General features: G+C 39.5%; 1 protein-coding gene across 1 annotated transcript in view; it reads right to left on the minus strand.

The window, feature by feature from the left end:
* The window catches only part of LOC134320029 (desmoglein-2.1-like), a 40,324-nt gene extending 25,751 nt beyond the window's left edge, over nt 1-14,573 (minus strand). Inside the window, exons 1-2 of the mRNA XM_063001315.1 lie at nt 14,517-14,573; nt 8,461-8,565 (exon numbers count right to left, since the gene is read on the minus strand). Of these exons, the coding sequence (XP_062857385.1) occupies nt 8,461-8,565; nt 14,517-14,573 (162 nt within the window). The remainder of the gene's footprint in view (nt 1-8,460; nt 8,566-14,516) is intronic.
* Nucleotides 14,574-20,584: the final 6,011 nt, after the last annotated feature.

Raw genomic sequence — 20,584 nt, forward strand, 5'->3', positions numbered from 1 at the left:
AACTGAGCTACAGCATGGTGGCCAAGGTCATACAGCGGTTTTCCAGGACAGGTTCCACTCGGAACAGGCTTCGCCAGGGTCGACCAAAGAAGTTGAGTCCACGTGTTTGGCGTCATATCCAGAGGTTGGCTTTAAAAAATAGACACATGAGTGCTGCCAGCATTGCTGCAGAGGTTGAAGACGTGGGAGGTCAGCCTGTCAGTGCTCAGACCATACGCACACTGCATCAACTCGGTCTGAATGGTCGTCATCCCAGAAGGAAGCTGACGCACAAGAAAGCCCGCAAACAGTTTGCTGAAAACAAGCAGTCCAAGAACATGGATTACTGGAATGCCCTGTGGTCTGACGAGACCAAGATAAACTTGTTTGGCTCAGATGGTGTCCAGCATGTGTGGCGGCACCCTGGTGAGAAGTACCAAGACAACTGTATCTTGCCTACAGTCAAGCATGGTGGTGGTAGCATCATGGTCTTGGGCTGCATGAGTGTTGCTGGCACTGGGGAGCTGCAATTCATTGAGGGAAACATGAATTCCAACATATACTGTGACATTCTGAAACAGAGCATGATCCCCTCCCTTCGAAAACTGGGCCTCATGGCAGTTTTCCAACAGGATAACGACCCCAAACACAACCTCCAAGATGACAACTGCCTTGCTGAGGAAGCTGAAGGTAAAGGTGATGGACTAAACCCAATTGAGCACCTGTGGCGCATCCTCAAGTGGATGGTGGAGGAGTTCAAGGTGTCTAACATCCACCAGCTCCGTGATGTCATCATGGAGGAGTGGAAGAGGATTCCAGTAGCAACCTGTGCAGCTCTGGTGAATTCCATGCACAAGAGGGTTAAGGCAGTGCTGGATAATAATGGTGGTCACACAAAATATTGACACTTTGGGCACAATTTGGACATGTTCACTGTGGGGTGTACTCACTTATGTTGCCAGCCATTTAGACATTAATGGCTGTGTGTTGAGTTATTTTCAGAAGACAGTAAATCAACACTGCTATAGAAGTTGTACACTGACTACTCTAAGTTATATCCAAGTTTCATGTCTATAGTGTTGTCCCATGAAAAGATATAATAAAATATTTGCAGAAATGTGAGGGGTGTACTCACTTTTGTGATACACTGTATATAGGCATGTGCACAGACATTTTTGGGGGCAGGTGCTCAAGCTAAAAAAAAGGGCACCTATCGCCACAATTATTAATAAAAATACACATTTAATCAAATAACTCAATTATCAAATTGCATAAATAAATAAAAAACAGGCAAAACAAGGCCATATTGTGCTTTTTAATAACCAAACAACTGATACTGATACATCTCCCTCATTTGCTTTACTGGTAGATGGCCTAATCCAGGATAAAAGAGAGCTGCTACCCTGAGCTGCTTGCTGTAGTTCCTTTTCTTTCTGCTTTTGTAACCTTTCTTTTCTTGGCATTATGCTGCAAAATTTGTAAATAAGATAAATCACTGTTGTGCATAATAATCAAGAGTGACTTACTGAATCTCCATAAAGGGGAGAACACAGTATACATCATTATACTGTTTTCTGACAGAGTTGAAGCATATATAATAATATACCATTACTATTCTCAATGGGCCTATTATTATGCCAATAGAATCAAACAGACAGCTAAATTACATTTTCCTATTTATTCATCATTTTTTTGTATGCTGTTATTTTATTAATTATTCCTCATTTGTAAACCTCAACTGTTGAAGTATAAATGCTTGCATGAAAATAACTCCTTGACTAAAGGTGACTTTTCCTACACAGCGTTTTGGCCAGGATGCTGTAATTATAAAATATTGTATGTTTGTATCTATTTTCAACACTTTACTGTGAAAGCTACTTGACTTCCTTCTGCAAAATGTTTGTGCTCATGCTTTTTTTTTCAGGCTTTCACATCAAAATAAGTAAGATTTTAAATGAAACAAAACTAGTGAACTTGTTTAATTTGTAAAACAGTTAAACGGTCTTTAAATTCTCTGTCTGTCTGCTGCAGTTTGCCCCCCTCCCCCTTCAATAAACATGACAAACGTTGGCCTGGAGGAGGAGGGAGAGGCAAGGCGGGAGCTTGTGCGCGCCTCGGATCAGATCGGGGCAGAATTGTCACAAGAACTCAAATAAATACTCGACAGATATCAAAACACTTTTGGGGGGAATTGATGACAGAGGGGGTCATTTTTATTTTTAAATATTGATGAATGTAAAAAAAAATTGGGCTCCAGCTGAAAGGGCACTTTTCTCATCCAGGGCAAAAGGGCAGGTGCTTGAGCACCACTAGGGGTCTATCTGTGCACGTGCCATATACATGGGTATATACTGTATATATATATATATACACACACACACACTAATCAGCCATAACATTAAAACCACCTCCTTGTTTCTACACTCACTGTCAATTGTCCATTTTATCAGCTCCCCTTACCATATAGAAGCACTTTGTACAATTACTGACTGTAGTCCAACTGTTTCTCTCCATACCTTTTTAACCTGCTTTCATACATACCTGCTATCTCTCTCTCTCTGTGAGCGGAAGTGAGTGCGTGAGCGAGTGAAGCGAGCGGAGGAACGCGTGAGCGGCGTTTTGGCAAAAGTTTTGTGGTTGCGCTATTTTGTTTCGTTCCGTTTTAACATCTACGGATTTATTTGTTTTATTCCCCAGGTGTGAGCGCGGCGCTGCGGGTCTCTCCTACCCCGGAGGAGAGGAGCTGCTGATATAATGGCGGCTTCAAACAGCAGCGTGTTAAAGTTTGACACGCAGACATGGAGTGAAGGTGGCGAGCAGGTGCAGCGTGGAAGACAGCAGTCTGGCTGCCGGGAATGTCAGTCTGAATGCCGGGACATAGCAACATTGTTTCAGCATCACGTATGAACAATGCCATTGTACTCTTCCTAAACACTGTGGAAAGAGCTCATGAACTGATACAAACTGGGATCGTATTACACAACCAGTTTACACCTGTGTACCCCCTTGGTACCCCGACAAAAAAAATCATCTTGTCTAATGTCCCCCCGTTTATTACTGATGAACAATTAATTCAAGAACTCTCCCGATTTGGTAAACTGGTATCATCTATTAAGAAAATCCCCCTGGGGTGTAAGTCCCCCCTAGTGAAACACCTGGTGTCTTTTCGGAGGCTGGTGTACATGGTGCTGAGGGACGGAGCTGAGCACCTGGACCTGGCTTTGAAGCTCAGGGTGGAGGGGTTTGAATACATGATCTTCGCATCGTCGGATGCTGAAATGAAGTGTTTTGGGTGCGGGCAGACTGGTCACCTCGTCCGTGCCTGTCCTGAGAAAAGGTCCGAGGCCAACGTGAGTGACTGAGCCGGAAGACTGGAACCTGACGCGCCCCCAACCGCTGAAACTGGCACCCCTGCGGCTGAGGCGGATCCAGAGGGTGTGCCGGCTACCAGGACACCGGCCCCGGTCGTGGAAGCAGACCTGGAGCGAGGTGAGCTGACGGAGGCTAGATCTGATGGAGGAAGACAACCTACAGTGGACCTAAACCAGGAGGAACCCAGTGCTGTGGTGGAGGTGACAATCTTACAGGCTGAGATACCCGTGGAGGATGCGCAGACTGATGCGCAGCGCCGATACAACCCAAGCAAGATGATCACAGCCAGGAGGTACAGTGTGGCAACCCTGACTTAACACCTGTGGGAACACTAGAGCCGGAGGAGGGGGCTGACATGGATTTGGACCCTGTGTTTAAAACCCCTGCCAAAAGGAAGAAGAGAGCCCAAAGTACTGTAAGTAAGATAAAAAAGAATGTGCTGGCTGTAGACAATGATGCCTCTGATAGTGATGATGGTCACTCTGATTCAGGTTGGTCAGTAGGTTCACAGGAAGACCCCTCCCCCCGGTATACTCAGCTGGTGACATCCGAGTGTTCTTACAGCGTACTAAAGGGCACAGGAATGTCCAACTGACAAAGTTTTTTCCAGATGTAAAATATTTCAGAAGAGAAGGGGCTTTTACTGAAGTAGAGCTGTACCGGTTAAACAAATTACTGACCAAACTGAAAAAAGAATGTAATGATGATGATGGCAGTGTTGTGGTTTAGGTTGTTTTTACTCATCTTGGTCTCGTTTGGGGCTTGTTTTTGTTTTAACTATCATTTAATGGATGGTTTTAAGATTGCCACTTTAAATGTGAATGGTGCGAGGGACAGTGAAAAGAGAGCTAAACTATTTGAATTACTTAAACAAAAACAGCTGGATGTGACGTTTCTCCAGGAAACACACAGTGATGCTGGAAATGGGGTAGATTGGATAAAAGAGTATGATGGACTCATTATTATGAGCCATAAGAACAGTCTGAGTTCTGGTGTTGCTATTCTGTTCTCACCGGGTTTTATTCCTCACTCCTATGAAGTGGAGGAAATAGTCAGTGGAAGGCTTTTAAAAGTGAGAGCGTTTTTTGAGAATGAGGTGTTTGTTTTTATTTGTGTTTATGCAACGACTGTGGGTGTGGAGAGGATGTGTTTTTTTAGATAATTTAAATGAGGTGCTCGTACAATGTAACTCAAATGAGTTTTTAATTGTGGGTGGGGATTTTAACTGTACTGCTGACAGTATGGACAGAAACGTCTGTGCGAGATAGTGGAGACTCATGAACTGTGTGATGTCTGGAGGACTTTTCATAAAACACAGAGGCAGTACACTTGGACTCATGTGAAAGATAACATGCTCTCTTTGGCCAGGCTGGACCTGTTGGTTTTACAGATCATTTTATGGTTCAGTGCAACGTAAGAAAATCTCGTGTGAAGCCTCGGACTGCCTATTGGCATTTTAATACCGCACTTTTAGATGATGCTAATTTTAGAGAATCTTTTACCTTTTTTTTGGAATACTTTTAAAATGCAGAAATCCTCTTTTAATTCTATACAACAGTGGTGGGACATTGCTAAAATACAGATTAAGGTATTTTGCCAACAGTACACTTTCAATGTCACTAGGGATGTCACCAGATCACTTACAGCTCTGGAGGACGAAATAGTGGAGATGCAGAGTTTAGAAGCCTCCACAGGAGTTGGAGAGCATATTGAAGCTATTAAAAGAAAAAAAGCCACACTAGCTGACCTGCTGGGTGCTACGGTGCAGAGGGCGCTGGTCCGCTCACGCTTTATGGGTGTGACTGAAATGGATGCTCCGTCCAAGTTCTTTTGTGGTCTTGAGCAGAAGAATGGACAGAAAAGGTTTATGCATGCTGTGCGAACAGACTCGGGGGATCTCCTCTCGGAGCCTGGTGAAGTTCGTAAGCAGACAGTCAGCTTTTTCTCTAAACTGTATTGTAGTGAGCAAGCAGATGCACAACAGGTGGAGGAAAGTTTTATCCATCACTTGCCGAAACTGACACAACAGGTTGCAACCCTGTTGGACAGGGAACTGAAGCTGGGAGAACTGCACACGGCTCTCCAGGGCATGGACAACGGAAGGGCTCCTGGCATTGATGGTTTGCCTGTTGAGTTTTATAAGTCGTTCTGGTCAGTTTTGGGGGAGGATGTGCTGGATATGCTCAGGAGTAGCGTGACTGAGGGGAAGCTTCCTTTGAGCTGCCGACGAGCTGTCCTCACTCTTCTTCCTAAGAAGGGAGACCTCACTGAACTGAAGAACTGGCGTCCTGTGTCCCTGTTGTGCACTGACTGCAAATTGCTCTCAAAAGCATTAGCTGCAAGAATGAAAGAGGTGATGGAGCAGATCATTCATATTGACCAGACGTACTGTGTGCCTGGCAGGTCAATATTTGACAATATTCATCTAATTCGGGGTATTTTGGACGTCGCCAAGCTATTGGGACTGAAGACTGGTCTGTTAATTTTGGATCAGGAAAAAGCCTTTGACCGAGTTGAACATAGATACCTGTGGAAAGTTATGGAAAACTTTGGGTTCAACTCTGGTTTTATGGCTATGATCAGGGTGTTGTACAATGACATTGAGAGTGTGCTGAATTGTTCCCAAAATGTCCTACAGGGGTCGAGCTCTAGTTGTAAATAACCTGGCTGCCTCTTCATTGTGGCATAAACTGGCATGTGCTGATCCTCCACCGAATCTGCTTGCAAACATCCAAGCAATTCTGGTGAATTTTTTCTGGGATCAACTACACTGGGTTCCACAAGCAGTTCTGTATCTGCCCAAAGAGGAGGGTGGGCAAGGCCTAGTCCACCTGGCTAGCAGAACTGCGGCTTTTCGGCTACAGTTCATCCCATTTTTTAACAATTTAAAACTAATTTAATCATTTAAAACCAGCTTCAGACTGTGTTTTATGTCGTCATTTCGAAACACCTGTTTGCAGGTCATAGCCTAAGGCTTGAGGTTGTGCTGAAGAATTTTGGGTTAGTCTTTCTTCTTTATTACTCTGTAAACGTTCTTGAAATACAACCATTTCCAACTGTAGCAAAACAGCTCAGAACACAATACAACCATCAGCATTTTTGACAACAGGGACATCGTTGTTGGGTTTGCATGCCTCACCTTTGTACCACCAAGCATACCTCATTATGGTTAAATAACTTCATCTTTGTTTTATCTGATCACAATACTTTCTTTTAGTAAGATATTTCTTTGTCTGTGTCATTAGCAATAAACTTGATTCTAACTTTAAGGTGCATATTTGAAGAATGGACAACTTTTATAATCTTTTAAGCCCATGGTGGTGTTATTCCCTTTAATTCCCGAAGGGCAAGTCTTTGTCTTTAATCTTTAACGTATTCCAGCTGGGGTCTCTTAGACTCCAAACATATGTTTATGAATGATGGGGTGTTTGGAACACAATATCAATATAAAATTTTTGTTTATTTGCATTTTCCATAAAATTAGAAAAAATTAATAAGGAATCACGTTGATTGAAAAAGGCTAGGGATGTTTTGTGAGGGCTATGGGGTCTCAGGGACAGAATATCAGATTTAGGGTAATAGTAAAAATACCCTTACACTCTTACATTTAAATTGTACTTGACACTGGACATGATTTGTTTGTACAGATGATCTTGGGACCTGCAGATTTCAGATGCCTATAAATAGATTCTTGTATATAAAATATGAACGCTTCTGAAATCCGTTCAGCTCTTCCTTGACTTCCACATTTTAATGCCTATTGCATTCTACACCACCATATTAATAATGATTAAATTGCTGTATGTACATTATTCAACCATGCAGATTTTATAACATTTTCAAATAACAGTATACTAATACTAATCAATAAACACAATAAAGAGTTAAATGTAGTTGTGATCTAAATTGTACACACATCTTTGCTTTCAAAAATAGTATTTAAATTTTGTTCATACTGATTATTCACATTAATGTTAAAAATGTACACAGTCAAATAATATTTTATTGTATTTTTAATTATATTTTTAAAACTAAATTAAAAAAAATTAAGTCAACTTGAGTGCCTCATTTTAATTAAGTGCAAAAGAAACAATGACTATAATATATTAAGCTTCTGACAAGTTGATTAAATCCATTTGCTCAAAGTCGACTGAGCATGAGTTTTAATGGAAATAATAATCTGAATCAATGATTTGTTAAATAAAAAAATATACATTTAAAAAAAGGCAATAAAGCTGAACAAAGTTTTTACCTGTAGTGTCAAACTTTTATAAAACTTTTCTCTAATCATTTTTTTTTTATTTTTTAAAGTTTACTTGTTCTTATATGTAATTACAAATGCTATTATAAGTGTACATTTGAAAAAATATATATATGCACTGAAATCACAAATTTTAATTAAAAAAAGTTGAAACATTATGTGAATTAATAATTAATAAGAATAAAACATGAAGATATGATTTTAAACTTTTCCTATACAGCAACTGTTAATTTTACAAACATTTTAAAGATACTTTGAGCTGACTGTTTGTGTCCAGTAAGATACTACTAATTTCATGAGGTTCTTATACAGTGTTCTGCATACAAACACACACAACAATCCTTAAATCTGGGGAAACACTAGTTGTAAACATTGTGTAATGTGAGTAAGAAATGGGTTTGGTGTCTGAAACACAACACTATAATGCAGTGCTATAAATATGTGCAACTGATCTACAATATTAGACAGAATCCGGCTTTAACATTAATTTGAATTAAAACTAAAGTCATCAACCATTCCAACTTATACTTTCCCCCTAGAATGAATATATATTCAGTCTGTACATGTAGAATGTCCTTGAGAATGCTTTTGATTCACGACACACGAGCTGTTAAAATGTCTATGTTTTAAAACATGTAATTCAGGTTTACCCCCCTAATTTCTCAAGGCCAAGTTTGTATCTAATATATTTTCTCTGAAGTTTAATTTCACACTAAATGACAATTTTTAAGTAATTTATAAAATATTTCAGAGTAACTTAAAACTTAAGACTTCTTCTTGGAGAAATTTAAAATGTCAGTAATTACAAAACACAGGTGTAGTAAATGTATTAAATAAGGAGTGCTTACTTTTGAAATGGGAGAGGTTCCTAAATCAACGTTTTCTGATATTCTGACTGGTGGAATAATCCACTCGCGCTTTGGTCTCTTGGATCCATCTGCAGTTTTTATTGCCTAAGAAATGAGAACAAGTACCTTTAATGAAATACAGAATTAGTATAAACATCGTAGATGCTTATGATATGTTTATTGTTGTGTTTGGTCTATTGGACTATCTGTTGATAGTTCATAGTTAAAGTTATGCACTGATCTATCTATCTATCTATCTATCTATCTATCTATCTATCTATCTATCTATCTATCTATCTATCTATCTATCTATCTCTCTCTCTCTCTCTCTCTCTCTCTCTCTCTCTCTCTCTCTCTCTCTATCTATCTATCTATCTATCTATCTATCTATCTATCTATCTATCTATCTATCTATCTATCTATCTATCTATCTATCTATCTATCTATCTATCTATCTATCAGTGGCGGCTGCTGGTCTTTCAAAGAGGGGAAGCCCATTGTCGGCTTACATCATAAAATTTGTCAATTTATTTATATAAAAATGTATAAATTCTCCCCTTTGTTAGTTTTCAAGAAAATGGCATGAAATGGGTTGCAGTTTGTCTTCCGACTCTGAAGTTTGTCTTCACTCGCAAAATCCGCGATGGTACTGAAGCTCCCAGCGACAGCTGTCAATCAAAACGGGATTCAGCCTTTCGACTGATCCTCCAATCATCTTGCAGAAGCTCAGCGTCCAGACTTTCTAAAATCTATTCTTCGTTTTTTTCAGATCCTTTGAACTTTTTCTTTTAAGCACATATTAAATAAAACATTTCTTTAATAAACAAACGCAATTCCTCCCGTTTGAATTCAAACTTTACCTGTTTGTTTGGAGTAAAAGCTGCTGATCCCCGGACGGGGTGAGGATGGCGGCGGACCTGAGTAGTGGTGCCCAGCCACTCTCACTCCGTCCAGTGTTAATTTTGAGGGCACATTTTGATTTAGTCTTAGTCATAGTTTTTTGACTAAAATGTCATTTAGTTTTAGTCATAATTTAGTCATCTGAATTGTTTTAGTTTTAGTCTAGTTTTAGTCGACTAATTATCATAAGAATATAGTCGACTAAATCTACAGTCGATTCAGTCGACTAAAATATAAAGAGTGTAAAATGTAAATGCTTTTTCATCAGTTCCCTTGAATTATTTAAGTCATTATATACACTTACACAAAATTAAAAAAATTTTAACCAGTTATGGAATATTATTAATGTTTGAATGTGCAATACACACAAAAACAGATTTAACTTATTTCAAACATCTTTATTTACCTGGCCTTGCTTATTGAGCATAACAATAACAAAATATTAATGACCAGTAGGCCTGCTCTGCTCGAAAAATATATGCATTGTTTATAACAAATTGCATATTACATTCTTTATAAAACTGGGTACTGGCTTATCTGCATTGCCAATTTTACGCTGCTAATGTACAACATGTCACTACCTCATGAACCATTGTACCATCTATTCACCATCATGTACTAACACTTGTCTTTAGTCCTGTCTTCTAATTACTTGTTTAGATTAGGGATAATTAGGAATATCCTTTGTAGTTATTTATTATAGGATTTTTTGTATTATTGTTGTATTTGCACTGTTTTGTATTGTCTTGCACTTTTTGTACCGTGTTACACCGTGATCCTAGAGGAACGCTGTTTCGTTTCAATATGTACTTGTATGTAGCTGAAATGACAATAAAACCTCTCTGACTCTGACTCTCTCTGACTACTGTAAAAGCAGCAGTGCCATTATGTTGCCATTATACTGCCAGCAGAGCCAGATGTCGTTTCAGATTGGTGGTTTACACATCGTCTTGTTTTTCACGACGTCAAATGAGAAATGTGTCCATATATCGGCTCTCCTCTTTCTCCCTGTTGACATTGTCGAGTTAATCTAGTTCCAAGAGTTTACAGGCTAGTCTGGTCTTCCCGGGTTTAGATCAAATTTGTGCGAGTGTGGTCTTACTGCGGTACTGCAAAAGAGATTAGTACTGATTGGATGGCTACCCGGCTTGTCCCGCCTCTCCACATACGCTAAAGTAGTTATGATTGGATCTCTTTCTAACTTGTTCCTACCTTCCACAAAACTAAATCAGTTATTGGATGTCGTCCCTGCCAAACATTTTCGTCTCGTTTTTATTCGTTGACGAAAGTGTCAATTTATTTCGTCATGGTTTTTATCCTTTTATGTAGTTTCTATTTAGTTATCGTCTCGTTTTTGTCATGAAGAAAAGGTTAGTTGACGAAAACTATGACGAAAATCATTCGTCAACGAAATTAACACTGACTCCGTCACGGCATAAAATGCGAAACAAGCCCTGAGGTGTCGGTGGAGGATGTACTGCTGGCGGTAGGAGAACAAATAGGATGTGAAAACATCGTATCTGCATCCAGAATGAACAAGGCAGTAGTGGTATTTGTAAAGGAGAGGGAAATGATTACTCGTTTGATTGAAAGTGGAATTACGGTAGATGATCAGTTTTTCCAGGTTTTACCACTGGTGTCAGTAACAAATAGAGTAATAATATCAAATGTTCCGCCGTTCATACCTAATGAGGATATCGAGCGTGAACTATCGCGTTTTGGGAAAACAGCGAGCAGAATAAATATGATACCTTTAAATTGTAAAAACCCTGCCCTGAAACATGTGATGTCGTTCAGGAGGAGGGTTTTAATGTTTCTCAATTCACTGATGTTAAAGGTTGGAGGAGGGCTAAGCAGTCCTCTGAAAATGAAGAGAGGTATCCACGATTTTCCTGAACTTTGACCTTTCCCGTGATTCGTAGCTGAAGCCGGTTTTTGACTTCCGGTTACAGTGTTTACGTTCTGAACGACAGAAGTAGTGGTCATTCGTAACTGGTTTTTTTTAACAAACATGGCCAAAAGCACTCGGTGGTTGAATAGTAAGTGTAGAGCGACTGTCTATTTATGCATTTTGTTAGACGAGTGCACTGTGTACCCTTATTCCCTCCTCTCGGTATGTTGTTGGAACGCACTCTGCTCACTCGCATGTCCGTGTCTCTGCAAGCTGATGCTCCGAACAATAAAGCAGTTTTGTTTTAGTTAAAACTGAGTCCTTTCTTAATTCTTAGCACTCGACAGTAAGGACATTTTAAGAAGCTGTGATGACCGTGTTCTGACAGTGCCCCACCCTTCCACGCTTACAGAGTGGGTAGATGACATGAGGTTAGCTATATTGATGTACGTAAGTGAACCATTTCGTCTTTTCCGAAGCTGTAGACGGTGAGGAGCTACAGAACTATAAAAGCACAGAGGCTTACATGCGTAGGAATTGCTGAAGGTAAACATCAGGCGTGGGTAATGCTGAGGGAGAGTGGAGTAGTGGAGACGGTGGGTTGCTCGTGCATTGCAGGGTTAGGGAAGTTGTGGAAGGTAGGGATCAACCGAGGAACATTCTAACTGCTGTGAAACACTGGAAATAATAAACGATGTATAACGACTGATTTGTTGATTGTTTTTACTTCTACAACAGTGTATATTGTACTTGGTTCATGAGTGGATGTAAAGCAGGACAGGGGAGCTGAAGGGACAGAATAAAACGCGTTGCGTTGTTTAATTTACTAAAACAATGAACTGGGAACAACAAACAGGGTATTTACACCCGTTCAGTATTCACTTGCACAAGCCGTGTCTGTCTGGGTGTCCGGATTTAAATGTTATTTGTCCAATTTCTGCAACGCTCTCTAAAATTTTGGACTATACAAAGTGAAACTGCATTATACGATATTATAAATGTTTTATTATTATTTAATTAATAAATATTATATTATTGATATAATTAATATGATTATTATTATATTATTATGGAATGTAACGCGTAAGGCGCAGCGCACCGACAATGTTTACAAATCCGCTGCTGTTAAAAGCTCGTACTTTCCAATAACAGCTTCAATTTCTTTGAGTTGTTGTGGCACCCGAGAGCGGCACACGTCGAGCCCGAGCTCATATTTAAACCATGCAGTCCTTACCAAAAGTAGTTTAATAATGTTGTAGTTAGTACTACAGCAAATCTAACGCGACCGGAAACGAAAAACCGGCAAACGGAAATAGGGAGGTGTCATGGCAGCCCCCATTGTGTTGCCAGGAAAATCGTGGATAAGACAGGGATGCCCACTATCTGGACAGATGTACAGTGTAGCAATAGAGCCACTCCTGTGCAAACTGAGAGCTGAGTTAAATGGATTATCAATAGATGGTGGGCTAACAAAGGTGACCCTGTCAGCTTACGCTGATGACGTGACTATTTTTATAAAAAATGATGAAGATGTCCAAATACTTCAACGTAACCTCGCCACTTACGAGAAAGCTTCATCAGCTCGGGTGAACTGGAGGAAGAGTGAGAGCCTCCTGGTGGGCGAGTGGAAGAAAAAGAAGCCCCCTTCCTTACCAGCAGATCTACAGTGGGGCACAAATGGAATAAAATATCTTGGTGTATTCCTTGGAACCCCTGAATACCAAAATAAAAACTGGGATGGACTTTTGGAAAAGGTATGTATTGATTTGGCAAGGTGGAAATGGGTCCTCCCCAAAATTTCTTACAGGGGAAGAGTCCTTGTTGCTAATTACCTAATAGCCTCCAGGTTATGGCACAAAGTCACTGTACTGGATCCATCGAGTAGACTGGTTTTAGAAATACAGAAGAGAATTGTCGACTTTTTTTGGTCAGGACAACACTGGACCTGAGCTTCTATACTCTATCTGCCAGTCTCTGAGGGGGGTCAAGGACTCATTGAGTTGAACTGTAGGATAAAGACCTTTCGTCTTCAGTCAGCTAAAAGACTTTTATATCGAGAAGGACTGGTGTGGAGAGACACAGCCTCTATTAAACAGAGTGGAAAGGCTCGGTTATGGCAAGCAGCTTTTTGTTTTAAATTTAAAACTAATGGACCTGTCTGGGACAACCCCTTTTTATCAGACTGTTTTAAGAGCGTGGTGTTCTACTTTCTGTTTTAACAGAAGTGGAAACAGATCTGACTTTTTAAATGAGGAACCTTTGTTTTTTAATCCACTTTTTAAGTCCAGATTTTTGGAATCAAAATGCATTCAACAACGTTTCCACTTAGCAGGAATTTTAAATATTGGAGGACTAAGAGCTGACAGGGTTTGGAAATCTGCGGAAATCCTCAAAGCTGAGACTGGAGTCCAATCTGCTCGTCTAATGCAGAAAATTCTGGAAGAGGTGACATCACTACTGCCTACTAGATTAAGATTATCAGCCAGAAATATCAAGACTATTAACCAGCCCTATGATCATTACATTACAGGGGAAAATGCCTTAGCTTGCCTAAGCAAAGCAACAATGCTTGGTTGTAACTCAGCCAGCTACTTGGTCCACCAGTATGTTACAAACCAAATGCTCACCAGAGAAAGAGAAGAAAAAAAGGGGGGAAAAAATGGTAGCGACTAAATAACTTGAGAAGCTGCTGCAGCACCTGTATAAAGACTTAGGAGTAAAAAAAAAAAAAAAAGGTAAAAATGAGTTAGATAAAAAGGTACTGGTGGGCCCAAACAGTTGGGTGGATTTTTTTTTCAAACACATTGTGATTAGCTTATTTCTAAAAATTACAATAACATTAGACATCAATTTACAGAGATTGACTTATTGAATGCCTTTGAAATCAGTATTTCGTCAGTCATTGATATTCAGAATGTTTACATCATTACTTTTTTAGATTACAGTGATGGTAAAATTATAAATATTGTTAAACATTTGTGGCAACCTTTCCGTTTTCCAGCATGACCTGTGCACCTGTACACAAATGGGCTGAAAATAGCCCTGACCTTAACCCAGTTAAACACTATTGACTATTGAGATGAATTGGAACATTAAACATGGTCAGTACTATTTAATTTTAGTTGTAACTTCTTTTTTTGAAAAACACCCTACATAAGCATGCAAATCTACAAGGAGATATTCTGAATCCTCACAATGATAAAAAAAAAATGAGTTAAAAATAAATAAATAAGTAGAAATCATCCAGTGAATAAAGTTCACTCACCACAATTATAAACACTATCAGAAACAGAGTAAGTCGTTCAAGCCTTAAGGAAGCCATGGTCACACCAGTCCTGCATTTACAGATAAACCAATCTTCACTTGCTCCTCGTCTCTGGTTTCTCTGATGTTTGTGAGTAACAGTAAGAAGGCGATGCTAACCATCTCATGGTTGTTTTTGCACTTTTGCTTTAGACACACCCACAAGTACAGTGGAATTCATGTCTATATGCTCTTGATGTCCTTCCCTCCGCCTCTAAGCTGTGATCAAATACTATATAGCTCTATATTATTATTATTTAATCTGCTGCATCACTTTATTTTCAGTCATTAAGGTTGGTATATTACTGTTATTTCTGAACAAATCGTGTAGCTATTATATTAATAATAATATAATTATATTCTGTTATTTTTTACATTCGCATTAAATGTCTTGAGGATTTGAAATCTGTAAATAATATTTTATAGGTTAATTACGGTGGCCAAGAAGTGCAAAACAAATTAACATTTTAGAAAACAAAATTACAAAAAAACAAAAACAAATTTACAACAAAACAAAAACAAATTTACAAGAGCTGAAACAATTTTACCAATAGCAAAACAAATTTACAAACGGCGGATCAGACGGAAAGGGTAGGTACAATACACAGGAAGTGCTTGTTGCTTACATGCTGTCAATCAAACAGGGGTATCAGGGGTGAAGTGAACGGAGTTTGTGATGGTAACGCTAAACAATAGTGATGTGCAGATAAAGCCTCGTTAAAGCTTTTGAAGCTTTTTCCTGATTGTGCTGAAAATATACTTGAAATTGAAATCATATGGACCTGATCACCAGTTCCATTGTTATGCAATAGCAGGGATCAGTCGTTATGCAAATCAACTGCATATAAGATCGGGGTATTCACCACCAGCTCAGACTGAAGAACTCATTCGGATTGAGTGACGAAACGTATCTCTACAACAATCTTGTGTCCAGATGAACTGATTCAACTTTGTGGATTTGTGTACCTGGATTATTGAGCATGCATCAATAGACAAAACATTGTTTAGCGTTACCATCACAAACTCCGTTCACTTTACCCCAGAGAAACAGTTTGATTGACAGCTTGTAAGCAACAAGCACTTCCTGTCTATTGTAACTACCCTTTCCGTCTGATCCGCCGTTTGTAAATTTGTTTAAGCATTGGTAAAAGTGTTTCAGCTCTTGTAAATTTGTTTTTGTTGTAAATTTGTTGTAAAAAGGTGCACTGGGGCCCATGGCAGGGATGGGGGTGGGAGGTATACAGTGCCTTGCAAAAGTATTCAGCCCCCTTGAACTTTTCAACCTTTTGCCACATTTCAGGCTTCAAACATAACGATATGAAATTGTAATTTTTTGTGAAGAATCAACAGCAAGTGGGACACAATCGTGAAGTGGAACGAAATTTATTGGATATTTTGAACTTTTTTTAGAAATAAAAAACTAAAAAGTGGGGCGTGCAATATTATTCAGCCCCTTTACTTTCAGTGCAGCAAACTCACTCCAGAAGTTCAGTGAGGATCTCTGAATGATCCAATGTTGACCTAAATGACTGATGGTGATAAATAGAATCCACCTGTGTGTAATCAAGTCTCCGTATAAATGCACCTGCTCTGTGACAGTCTCAGAGTTCTGTTTAAAGCGCAGAGAGCATCATGAAGACCAAGGAACACACCAGGCAGGTCCGAGATACTGTTGTGGAGAAGTTTAAAGCCGGATTTGGATACAAAAAGATTTCCCAAGCTTTAAACATCTCAAGGAGCACTGTGCAAGCGATCATATTGAAATGGAAGGAGTATCAGACCACTGCAAATCTACCAAGACCCGGCCGTCCCTCTAAACTTTCAGCTCAAACAAGGAGAAGACTGATCAGGGATGCAGCCAAGAGGCCCATGATCACTCTGAATGAACTGCAGAGATCTACAGCTGAGGTGGGAGACTCTGTCCATAGGACACAATCAGTCGTACACTGCACAAATCTGGCCTTTATGGAAGAGTGGCAAGAAGAAAGCCATTTCTCAAAGATATCCATAAAAAGTCACCTGGGAGACACACCAAACATGTGGAAGAAGGTGCTCTGGTCAGATGAAACCAAAATCTAACTTTTTGGCCACAATGCAAAACGTTATGTTTGGCGTAAAAGCAACACAGCTCATCACCCTGAACACACCATCCCCACTGTCAAACATGGTGGTGGCAGCATCATGGTTTGGGCCTGCTTTTCTTCAGCAGGGACAGGGAAGATGGTTAAAATTGATGGGAAGATGGATGGAGCCAAATACAGGACTATTCTGGAAGAAAACCTGTTGCAGTCTGCAAAAGACCTGAGACTGGGACGGAGATTTATCTTCCAACAAGACAATGATCCAAAACATAAAGCAAAATCTACAATGGAATGGTTCACAAAGAAACGTATCCAGGTGTTAGAATGGCCAAGTCAAAGTCCAGACCTGAATCCCATCGAGAATCTGTGGAAAGAGTTGAAAACTGCTGTTCACAAACGCTCTCCATCCAACCTCACTGAGCTCGAGCTGTTTTGCAAGGAAGAATGGGCAAAAATTTCTGTCTCTCGATGTGCAAAACTGATAGAGACATACCCCAAGCGACTTGCAGCTGTAATCGCAGCAAAAGGTGGCGCTACAAAGTATTAACGCAAGGGGGCTGAATAATATTGCACGCCCCACTTTTGAGTTTTTTATTTCTAAAAAAAGTTTAAAATATCCAATAAATTTCGTTCCACTTCACGATTGTGTCCCACTTGTTGTTGATTCTTCACAAAAAATTACAATTTCATATCGTTATGTTTGAAGCCTGAAATGTGGCAAAAGGTTGAAAAGTTCAAGGGGGCTGAATACTTTTGCAAGGCACTGTATATGAATCAAAAACAATTTACTATAAATAAAAATGCTTCCTTCATAACTACCTGAAATAAAATGACAAAACGATACAATAAAAATGAATACAAACATTAAAATTAAATACACCATTAAACCTAAACTAACAAAAACAAAATTGATTTTCAAGTAAAAACTGAATATAATTATGACTTATTTTTAAAATATGCTTACATAACACCTTCAAATGAATTTCCAGAGTATTACATTACAAATAATTTCCTTTCTGTTTAATTTGGGTGGTGCTATTCTTAAGTAACGCTGACATTTTTTATATCATAGTCAGCTCAAGAATTATTTACACTCTTGGCGTGGAGGATGGGTAAACAAATAATTAAGAAATGTCTTTATGTTCTGTTAGCTTTATCTTACATTTAATTATATGAAATTTATTCAAATACATGAAAACCCTTTTCAAACATTGCTTTATTAAAGTTCACCTGAGCGTATAAGAGTAAAACTATTTTATTTATTTATTAGGATTTTAACATCATGTTTTACACACTTTAGTTACATTTATGACAGGACAGGTAGTTACTGGTTACACAAGATTCATCAGTTCACAAGATTAACGACAAACACAGTCAAGTCAAATTTATTTATATAGCTCTTTTTACAATGGACACTGTCTCAAAGAAACTTTACCGAATCCAGGACCAACAGACCAAAAACCCCTATTGAGCAAGCCAAGGGCAACAGTGGCACAGAAAAACTCCCTTAAAATACAGGAAAAAACCTTTAGAGGAACCAGACATGGACAATTTTGTATCTCCAATTCACCTCACTTGCATGTCTTTGGACTGTGGGAGGAAACCGGAGCAGAGATTCGACTCTTCACCGCTGACTGAGGACGCCTCTCCACTGACATACGCCTCCTCCGGCACGTACAGTCAGTACAGACTGCATTTTTCATCTGCACGAGTCAAGTTCATACACCGATGGGCACTGTGTACGGAGGGCCACACTCCCATCAGCATTATTCCTCAGCCCTGTGCAGGCACCATCAGTCAGCCAGCATGGGCTGCAGTTGCACCAGTTATGAGGACCTATGATCCGAGTTTTTACCCTCTAACCCTGAACAACAGCCAGTCGTTGTTCGTGCAGCCCCCCAGCCCAGTCGGAAGGCAGAGCTGAGATTCGATACGATGTGTTCGAAACCCCAACTCTGGTGCGCTAGCGTAAATTACCGTTGCGCCACCTGAGCAGCTACCCAGGACCTTCTTGCTGTGAGGTGACAGCTATACCCACCGAGCCACCGTGCCGCCTGTAAAACTCTTTTAAAACTCTAAAACTCGACTGTCCCTTACTTGACCTGTTAGGATATAAATATGAGACAGAAGTCATATTCTCTTATTTATTTATCCACATGCAGAAAATGAAAGAATACAAAATGTGTTGGTCTTCCCAAAAATTTATTTTAAATGTATTTAGAATATACATTACTGAAAACATTCAGCCAGTTTTCTCCAATAAATGAAGCCTCTGATATACAGGATGCTGAATCCTGGGATAAAATAAATCTCTCAATTAACTTGATTAACTGTAATAAATTAGTTACAAAGGATTTCTGCCATCAAAGAGAAATGGGTGACAAAACTTTGTGGTCCTAATTGTGAAGATTATGTAGCTTAAGCTAGTACATGATCTAAATATAAACAGACGCATGTAAAACTTAACCCTGCTCAACCAGCTCCACTGCTGCCTTGCCTTAACACATCCTTAACATTGCTGAAGCCCGGAGGCATTCCCTCTGCTCTGTAGTAACTTGCTTTATACAACCACACTCAAATATAGACTAGGGTTTGGCCTAGTTTTTAAGAATAAAACCCTTTTAAAAGTATTTGCCCCTCAGTGGATCTCTTTTATTTTTGTTAATTTGTCACATTTAAATGTTTCAGATATTCCAGCTCATTTTAATATAAGATAAAAAAAACTTGAGTAAAAACTAAATGCAGCTCTTAAATGATCATTCTGCTTATTAAAGAGAAATGTATTCAATACCTACAGTATATTACACAAGTAACCAATTAGTTGCCCACCTAAACCTAAACTATATGTGCCACTTTTGGCAATAACAACTACAATCAAATGTTGCAATATGAGACTTTTACATCACTGTGGAGGAATGTTGGCCCACTCTTCCTTGCAGAATTACTATAATTTGACTACATTTATTTAAATAATTCCCCTCCAGGCGGCACAGTGGCTCAGTGGGTAGCACTGTCGCCTCACAGCAAGAAGGTCCTGGGTTCGATCCCCAGGCGGGGCGGTCCGGGTTCTTTCTGTGTGGAGTTTGCATGTTCTCCCCGTGTCTGCGTGGGTTTCCTCTGGGAGCTCCGGTTTCCTCCCACAGTCCAAAAACATGCAGTCAAGTTAATTGGAGACACTGAATTGCCCTACAAGTGAGTATGGGTGTGTGTCTGCCCTGGGTGTGTGTATGGGTGTGTGCCTGCCCTGCAATGGACTGGCACCCCATTCAGGGTGTTACTGTGTGCCTTGCACCCATTGAAAAGCTGGGATAGGCTCCAGCAACCCTGATTGGATAAGAGGTTTCCCCTCCGGAAAAATTAAGTACCCACCTACCTACATTGGAGGGGTTGAACATGAACTGCCCATTTAAGGTCTTGCCACAGCATCTCATCAGGATTTAAGTCAGTACTTTGACTCGGCCAGTCCAAAACCTTTATTTTGCTTCATTTGAGCCAGAGATGGACTTGCTTCGGATTATAAATGTCCTGCTGTATAACCCAACTGTGCTTCAGCTTTAGGTATAAATCTTGGTCTAAAGAACTTGAACGGCTTTGACCTCAATCATATCCGGCATTTTGGTTGGAATTGGAAACATTGTCTGCCATCAGAGTTTGAATAGATGTTCTTGTGTCTGAATTCCAGTGTTTTGAATTTAGATGGACTGTGATTGTGGATTGAAAGTGAAATTAAAAGACCTTATTGTGCAATGCATATGACTTTAAATTCTTTACATCTTTTTTGGCAGGAACAAACTGCTCTTGTTTGTTGTAGGCGCTTTGAGCACTCCTGAGACAATGCTGTCTGTGTTAATCAGCAGCCAAGATATTAAAGAAGATAAAGACAGCTAAATTATTTTTGTTTAAAAAAACTATTATGTCTAACATGTGTAAAGGTGTCAAAATACACTTT

Source organism: Trichomycterus rosablanca, chromosome 9 (genome assembly GCF_030014385.1).
Source record: "Trichomycterus rosablanca isolate fTriRos1 chromosome 9, fTriRos1.hap1, whole genome shotgun sequence".
Taxonomy (NCBI): domain Eukaryota; kingdom Metazoa; phylum Chordata; class Actinopteri; order Siluriformes; family Trichomycteridae; genus Trichomycterus; species Trichomycterus rosablanca.